The sequence below is a fragment of the Neophocaena asiaeorientalis genome, unplaced genomic scaffold, assembly GCF_003031525.2.
Source record: "Neophocaena asiaeorientalis asiaeorientalis breed wild unplaced genomic scaffold, Neophocaena_asiaeorientalis_V1.1 scaffold78, whole genome shotgun sequence".
Taxonomy (NCBI): Eukaryota; Metazoa; Chordata; class Mammalia; order Artiodactyla; family Phocoenidae; genus Neophocaena; species Neophocaena asiaeorientalis.
In genome coordinates, this window is record NW_020175018.1 from 15,363,226 (window position 1) to 15,371,483 (window position 8,258).

Sequence of the window (8,258 nt, forward strand, 5' to 3'; positions counted from 1 at the left end):
CGCCACCAGGGAAGTCCCAGCAGGTTTATATTGTTAAGTGAAAAGGGGAGGTTATTTTTTAAAGGATATATAATACAATCATATTTTAAAAGCATATATCTTTATATATATAATATACATAGGTATAGTTTGTTTAATAGATATTCTTTCTGATTATTAAAGTAATACTTGGTTGTCATAAAACATTTCAATAATTGGAAATGAGACAAGTGAGAATCCCTTTATAACCTGACCACCCTCATGTTAACAGTGGTGGTCTCCAGACAGTAGGATTATATCAAGATCATCCGTATTTATTGAATTTATTGCAGTAAGACCATAATATTTTGACAGTAAGAAAAAAATAAGGCTATCGGTAAAAGTATATTGTTTTATAAACTGGCTAGCTATTTCATGGGTGTTTATCCTATCTCCCCAACTAAACTGCAGGAAGAGATCAATGAAAGCATCAATTCAATGAATGAATGAATTCTAAGACTCTTGAGAAGTGGGACTGTGTGGGCTATGGTAGGTGCTCATAAAGGGATGGTGCCTGCTTCTCAGCTGTCTGAGGGTGTGAACAAGGTCACCCTAACTTACAGATGGAGGAGAAGGTCTCAGTCTGAGTGAGTGGCTCTCACCAGCCCCCTGAGGGGGAAACAGAGGCCAGGAGTGCTAGCAGGACTTGCCTGCGGTCACTAAGGTAGAGGTTGCTGAGGGGTTTGAACCCAGGGTTGTCCCAGCCCAGAGCCCACTTTTCACCACTCCTAGGCCAAAGTCCAGTCGGACTCCATGGCCCTCCCCAGCATGGAGCCCATTGTAGCCCTCAGAACCTGCCAGCAGCTCTTGCCAGGCCAAAGTGCTGACACAGGCCTCTGTGTATTAATAGCCCTTTTCTGGGCTGGGCTCCTCCTCCCCTCCTGAGGTCGGCCCAGGTCATGGGCCCCACCCAGGGAGAGTGGGGTGAGTGCCCTGGTGGACAGCTAAGTGGGCACATCCAGGTCCCTGTGGTCTGAGGCATCTGAGTCTGGAGGCCCTTATATCCCACCCCAGGGACTTCTTGGGAGTTGGGCCTCACCTCTTTTGGGTTTCACCCCTCTGAGCCTCAGCTTCCTTGTCTGTAAAGTGGGGATGATGTCTTGACTTCACAGGAAGGTTGGTTATATGGTGTCAATAAACTAAAGCAAATAGAGAGCACAGGACACTGCCCACTACCCATGCATTCTGTGCACATCTTCATGTGCATCTGTCCAGGGTCCAGGATGAGACAGCACAGGTCATTTCGGCCACACCCAAGAGGGAGGGATGTGACACAGTCTGGGACGTCCTTCTCTGTGGGTGCGTGTTCTGAGGGGAACACTCTGGAAGAGAAGTGCCAGGGAGTCCACAAGGAACCCCAGACTGAGGGTTCTTGGTGTCCGGCTTCACACCAGCCAGGTACGGAGTAGGGGCCAGACCTTGGGGGTGAGCCCTTCTGAAGGAGGCACTCAGAGGGAGAGAGGACTTTGCCTTGTTTGTTAAACAGGATCAATTCCTAACCCATAGGCTTGAAGGCTCATTATGTGGCAGGGACCCTTCTCAGCATTTTACAAACATCATCTCATTGACTTCACAACAGCTCTTGGAAGGTGGGCACTAGTGTTCCCATGTTACACGAGGAGAAAACTAGGCCCAGAGAGGCCAAGTGACTTGCTTGAGTTCCCACAGCTGGTTGGTGGCAGAGGCCCAGGTTATTCCTCATCTGTCTGACTCTGGAGCCCCCAGGCTGGTGCCCTGTGACCACAGAGCACTCACTCCCACCCCAGGCAGCTTCCTGTCCTTGGGAGGCTCTGGCCCTGGTCCCTGGGAGGCTGTGGGGTGGGCCTGGGGCTTCACGGGGGTCTCCACGCTTGGAAGGACTCCCGCCTTCATCCCTGCTGGGCAGACAGGCCTTGGGTGCCGCAAATCATGAGACCAGGGCGTTCACCCCTGACTCTGCTGCTTGCCCTAAACCAGTGGCTTCCCTTTGAGCCCGGGCCCAGTCAGCCCTAAAAGGGCTGTGGAGACTTTGGGTTTCTGCAGTCAGGGAGGCCAGACTCATACCCCAAATCCTCGGCTGGGCCCTCGTGGTCTGCCTCTCTCTGGGTCTGCAGCCTCTCTTGCCCCCTCAGTCCATGTACTGCCACACGGGCCCCCAGACCTCGCAGGAGGGCAGGAGGTAGGCTCTCCCTCGCCCAGGGCCTCTCACCTGCCTTTCCTTCCGGGGGAAAGCCCTCCACAACTCCCAGGCCAGGCCCGGAGCCCTGTTCTATGATCCTGCAACACATCTGCACGCTTGCAATTATTCACACGTGCCATTCGTTTAATCCCCGCTGAACTGTGAGCTTCCCGGGGACGGGGACGCATGCGATGTGTTCCACTCGCTGCAGTGTTCCAGGCACCTAGCACAGGTCCGGGAGCTCGGGAACTAGTTACGGGTTGCCTGAAGCTGCTTTAAGTGATCCTGTCCTTCGCAAAGCTTCCGGGCAGTGGAGGCCACCTCCGAGGGGCAGATCCATTACCAACCAATTAATTACCCCTCCCTCGAATGGAAATCGAATCTTACAGATTGCCATTTGATTGAACGGTCATGCACTGAAGCCCCATTCAAGACTGATTGAAAATAAAAACGCCCAGCCTGCCAGCTTAATGAAATGCTGTCACAGAGGGGAGGGGCTGGGCCCAGCCCCAGTGGACCCAGGGTGATGCTTTCAGTGACGTCATTCACTCCATCTGGTGTCCGGAGAGGCCTTTGGCCTGGACTCCACCGTCTAGTCCATGGGACCAGGTCCAAGCTGTCCAGGCCAGTGGGTCAGGTGGGCCTGGCTCGCAGGGGTCTGGCCTGCTCAGAGGGAAGCTGGTCAAAGCAGGGCTGAGTCGGGGGCCGCCATCTAGGCCTCTGGCCTGGGGCACAGCCGAGGCCAGAGCAGCAGGAGGACTACATTTCCCAGAGTCCCCCAAGCCCCGGGAGCGAGCCATTGGAAGATTTAAATAGCCCAGGCCCGAGGCAGCCAGGCTGCAGCTGTGGACGCGTCCACCTCCTGGGTGGCTCCATTGGCGCTGGCCCGCACTGGGGGGCTCGATTGGCTGCCCAGCTGGCACTGACATTCCCTGGGAGCCTGGTGGCAGCCGGAGGTAAGCAGCCATGTGCAGTCCCGCACTCTATATTTAAACAGCTGCCGCAGAGCAGGAGGGGAGGCCGGGAGCGACGGAGGCTCCAGGCTTCCGTCTTTGGAGAGAAGGGCCTCACAGCCAGGCTGGCACCGGCCCTCGCTGGGTGACTGTCACCATGCCTGCCTCCCAGAGCCGGGCCCGGGCCCGGGACCGCAACAACGTCCTCAACCGGGCCGAGTTCCTGTCCCTGAACCAGCCCCCGAAGGGGCCGGAGCCCCGCAGCTCGGGCAGGAAGGCCTCGGGCCCCTCGGCACAGCCCTCATGCCCTGGCGATGGGGCCCGCGAGCGGCGCCAGTCTCAGCAGCTGCCCGAGGAGGACTGCATGCAGCTGAACCCCTCCTTCAAGGGCATCGCCTTCAACTCCCTGCTGGCCATTGACATCTGCATGTCCAAGCGCCTGGGGGTGTGCGCCGGCCGGGCCGCGTCCTGGGCCAGCGCCCGCTCCATGGTCAAGCTCATTGGCATCACAGGCCACGGCATCCCCTGGATCGGGGGTACCATCCTCTGCCTGGTGAAAAGCAGCACGCTGGCCGGCCAGGAGGTGCTCATGAACCTGCTTCTGGGTGAGTGTGCCCGCCGCCCACCACCCACCCCGCCAGGCCCGGGGAGGGAGCCCACCCCAGCAGGACCAGCGGGGCCCTCAGAAACCGACTGGAACAATTTAACGAGGTTAGGCAGGGAGGGTGCCCCAGAAACAGGCAAGCCTCCGGCTTGGGGAAGAGAGAGCTGAGGATGCCCGGATGACAGACCCCTGCAAAGTGAGGGCCTTGAGAATGCGGGGCCCCAGCGGGAACTTCTGAGGAAGGGCCCTGCTCTGGGGAAGGAGCAGCTTGAACCGCCGCCCCAGAAGCAGCTTAAACCGGGGTGCTGGAGGCCGTGACCTCGAGGGAAGTGGCCAGGAGTCCGGCGGGTGCTCTGCAGTGAGGTGTCTAACCCTGTAACACCCCATCCCATAGGCTGGGGTCCTTGAGTTCCTAGGATGCTTGCAGGCAGCACTTGTGAGCTGCTCCCATCAACCCCCTGCTTGGCTCAGGGACCCTGCAAGCCGCCCAGGATCCTCCCACAGGGCCTGGGGGTGCAGGGGTCCAGTCTGGGGCTCCCACCCACTCGTGGCCTCCTGGAGTCCTTACGTACCGCTTCCCTGGGTGAGTCGCTGGAGGAGAGGAGGGCCTGGTGAGCTTTGGTTTGTTTTTGCAGAGTCTTTGTCACCAGCGTCTTTCAGTTGAGCTCTGCCCTGTGCCAGGTGCCACGTGGGCGCCATGTGGAAAGCAGGCCTTCCCCTCTCTCCAGGAGGTGATGCCCAGCCCCCATGCGGCCCACCCTCCAGCCACCTCCAGACCCCCTAGGTGCTCGGGGACCCAATGCTGCCACCCTCCACGGTGGGCCATGTTGATCTCCTGGCCCTTCCCAGCACAGCCACGATCTGGGGCACAAGTGGGGGGCGGGGGGAATGGCTCAGGCTAAGCAAGCACTGACAAGGGGTCCCACTTCCAAAGGGGTGTGTGTTGGGCCACTGAGAGCTGCCATCCCAGGGGAACTTGCAATACAAGACCCACTCAGGTCTCAGAGCATCTGGGGTGGACACTCTGTGGGTGGGACGTAGGGAGGGGAGAACAGCAGTTCTTCGTGCAGGAGATGGCTGGGTCTGGTACCATCAACGTTTTCTTGTTCTTATTCCTAAATGATTTACGTTACTTGTTACTATGCCAAATAGTCCCACGTGACTGGTGCTATTACCATTCCCACTTTACAGATTAGGAAACTGAGGCTCCTGTAAATAAAGCAACCTGGCCAAAGCTTCAGAGCGGGAGATTTGCACCAGGTCTGAAGATTTGCACCTGACATCCAGGCCTGTGCTCTTTTCAAGCAACGTGCCCTGGGCTTGGGACAGAGGGACAGAGCAAGGTGGCCCAGGTGCTGGGCCGGGTGTTTGCGGGGGGCAGAACCCTGGTCTCATTACCCACAGTTTCCCCGGTGCCCGCTGCAGCCTGACACAGAGCAGTAGCTCAAGAAAACTGTGTTGGGGGTCAGGTGTCCAAGGATGGGGGTGGGAAAGCATCCTTGAGCCTCCCCTCAAACCTGCTCCCTAGACCTTGTCTGCACATTCCTTCCACGTAATATGATGGAGGTGGTGAAGCTGTGTTCATAACTTGCTCAGCGCTTACTACGTGCCCGGTTTTGCATAAACCACATCATCACTTCTACAGGGAGATGATTTGCCCACAGCCACGTAGCTAGTCATTGATGGGGCCAGGACTAGAGCTGGGAACAACTCTTAACATCTTAACGTTTGTTAAGGTGAGGCTTCTGGCTCTTTCCAGCAACCAGATTCTGGGGACACAAAGGAGTTTGCTTCATAGGGTGAAGAGCAAAGTTCGAGGTGCCTCCCTTCTTGAATAAGAAGGACAGTCATTTCTAAGTTTCTAAATCATCATTTATTGAGCTTCACTATGTACCAAGTACTATGCCATGAATGTCCTGTATTTCATGATTTTAAAATCTTTTTAATGACCATGTAATGTAAATATTAATATACCCACTTTACAGAGTTAACTGAGGCTCAGAGGGGTCAAGGGACTTGCCTACCCCCACATGCCCGTAAGTGGTAGATCTGGGAAGCAAAGCCAAGTCCTCCAGGCTGCAAACCCCTTGCCCCCCCCCACCATCCGTCTGCAGGTCGGGCTTACCACCCAATCCACGCTGAAGCTTGTGAGTAGCGAGGAGGCACCTGGGAAGAGTTTTCTCTTTTACCAGCACCTTTGCTGGCACATCCACATACCGACATGACAGAGAGATAAGAGCCTGGCACAGAGCAGCTGCTCAGAACAGACAGGGTGGTCTGTGGGCCTGGGGCATTTCGTGGGGATGTGGACCCTGTACACTGCAGCAAATAGCCAAGGCGGGTTAATCCCACAGCTCTGACCTGACCTGCCAAGAAGAGCTGCCCACACCACTCTCTGCCCGGGGAGGAAAGACCATCCGTGAAGCACAAACTGTGCACAGATCTGTCTTTTCTTTCGTCTTTGGGGGCCCGAGCGGCCTTTCAATCCTGGAGCTCTGAGGTTGGAATGGACTTTGTCCGGGTCCTCACTCTGACCCTTACTCGGTCTGGTCAAGTCAGTTCCCATCCCTGAGCTTCAGTTTCCTCATCTGTACATGGGGCTTCAGGACTGTGGTGGGGATTCAAGGGGAGCTGGTAAAGCACTTAGCACAGTGGGTGGCAGGCAGACATGGAATCTGCAGAGCCCTGAGGGATGAGGGGGCCCTGCCTGGTCCCACCCGCCCTGCTCTGAGCACCAGGGCACCCAGCAGAGTCCTGAAGGCAGAGCCCTTCCCCTATACAATTGGCACTTGGGCTCTCCTTGGCCCCAAAGCGGAAAACTCAGGAGCCTCGGGAGATGGAGCTGCAAACACTGGACCCGGGAAGAGTCCCAGCTGGGCCGGGAGGAAGTTCTCTGCTCTGGTCCCTGCGTTCCTCCCCAAGGGTGTGCTGTGCTGCCTAGACTCTGGAAACGTCAAAGCCAGAAGGGATCTTGGCAGCTGGCACAAGCTTGGCTCCAGAGTTGGCCGGACCTGGGTGCAAATCCTGGCCCAGCTGTGGGAACCGGGGCAAATGACTTTGCCTCTCTGAGCCTCATTTTCCTCATCTGTCTAGTGGGCTGCTGGGACACTTCCCTGAAGCATTACACGAAAGTGCATGGCTCATACGAATGCCAGTTGACGCTTGGGCATCAATGATCACCATCCTCATCGCCATTGCCAGCATCAAAAGAAGTCCCAGGTCCAGGGTCCCTCCAGATCCCCTCCAAGCTCTAGGCACCTGTGAGATGACCTGATCCCCTCCTTTGTCCTTCCCCTGCAACACCCGACTTGATGATCCCAAGGGGGGCCAGGTGACAGGGGACCCAGGCCATCCCCGTTCACCAAGCCCATCCTGGTTCCCCCATGGGCCTGTCCTTGGTGGAAAATGGCTTCCATGATCTATAAAAGAATCTTTATCGAAATGTCCCTGATTATAAAAACTATACATTCTTTTTTTTTCTGTCATTTTTAAAATTTTGGTTAAATAGACATAACATAAAACTTACCATTTTTAAGTGTATACTAGCATTAAGTACATTCACATTGCCAGAACTTTTCCATCCTCCCAAACTGAAACTCGGCTCCCATTAAACACTAAATCCCCATCCCTCTCCCCACGGCCCCCAGCACCCACCATTCTGCTTTCTGTTTCTATGAATCTGACGAGTCTAGGGACCTCATATCAATAGCATTATACAGTATTTGTCTTTTAATGTCTGACTTATTTCACTGAGCAGCCTGTCCTCAAGGTTCATCCATGTCGTAGCAGGCGTCAGCGTCTCCTTTTTTAAGGCTGCATAATACTCCATGGTATGGACAGACCACATTTTGTTTATCCATCATCTACCTTCTGGCTATTGTGAATGATGCTGCTATGAACATGGGTGTACAAATATCTGTTCAAGTCCCTGCTCTCACTTCTTTTGGGTATAGAAGCAGGATGGAATTGCTGGATCCTATGTTTAATTTTTTGAGGAACCCCCAGACTACAGCAGCTACACCATTTTACATTCCCACCAGCAGTGCAAAAGGGCTCCAATTTCTCCACAAGTGTTCTTTGCCAGCACTTTTCTTTTTATATAACAGCCATCCTGATGGGTGTGAAAAGTGGTATCTCATTGTGGTTTTGATCTGTGCTTCCTTAATGATGAGTGATGCTGAGCACCTTTTCGCTGTACATCCTCACGGTAAGGAAAATTCAGACGACGACAGGTGATGAAAAAAGTGAGTGTTTCCCTTAAGCCCTTTCCCCAGGAATAACCTCCGTTGCAGTTTGGGTCATGGGCCTCTGGATTTTTCTCTGCGCCCAAACTAGCATATCATATGCTTCTAAAATGACCTCCTGTGGCATTTTGCCCAGCTTGGCCTCATTCTCATGGCCCTACTGGGCCTTCTGGGCTATGAACCTCCCATCTCGGCCCCACCCCTCCCTTCACACCAAGCACGAGGGGTTCAGAAACCAGAACCTGCACCATTAGCCTGGCAGCGCCGCCCCCACCCGCCCC

The 8,258-nt window shown here is 55.0% G+C and overlaps 1 protein-coding gene across 2 annotated transcripts in view; it reads left to right on the forward strand.

Annotated features, from left to right (window-relative positions):
* Window positions 1–3,022: 3,022 nt before the first annotated feature.
* PLPP7 (phospholipid phosphatase 7 (inactive)) overlaps window positions 3,023–8,258 on the forward strand; it is a 22,951-nt gene continuing 17,715 nt past the window's right edge. For both annotated transcript variants that reach the window (XM_024762191.1, XM_024762192.1), the window contains exon 1: window positions 3,023–3,734. In XM_024762191.1, the coding sequence (XP_024617959.1) occupies window positions 3,287–3,734 (448 nt within the window). In that variant the 5' untranslated portion in view covers window positions 3,023–3,286. The remainder of the gene's footprint in view (window positions 3,735–8,258) is intronic.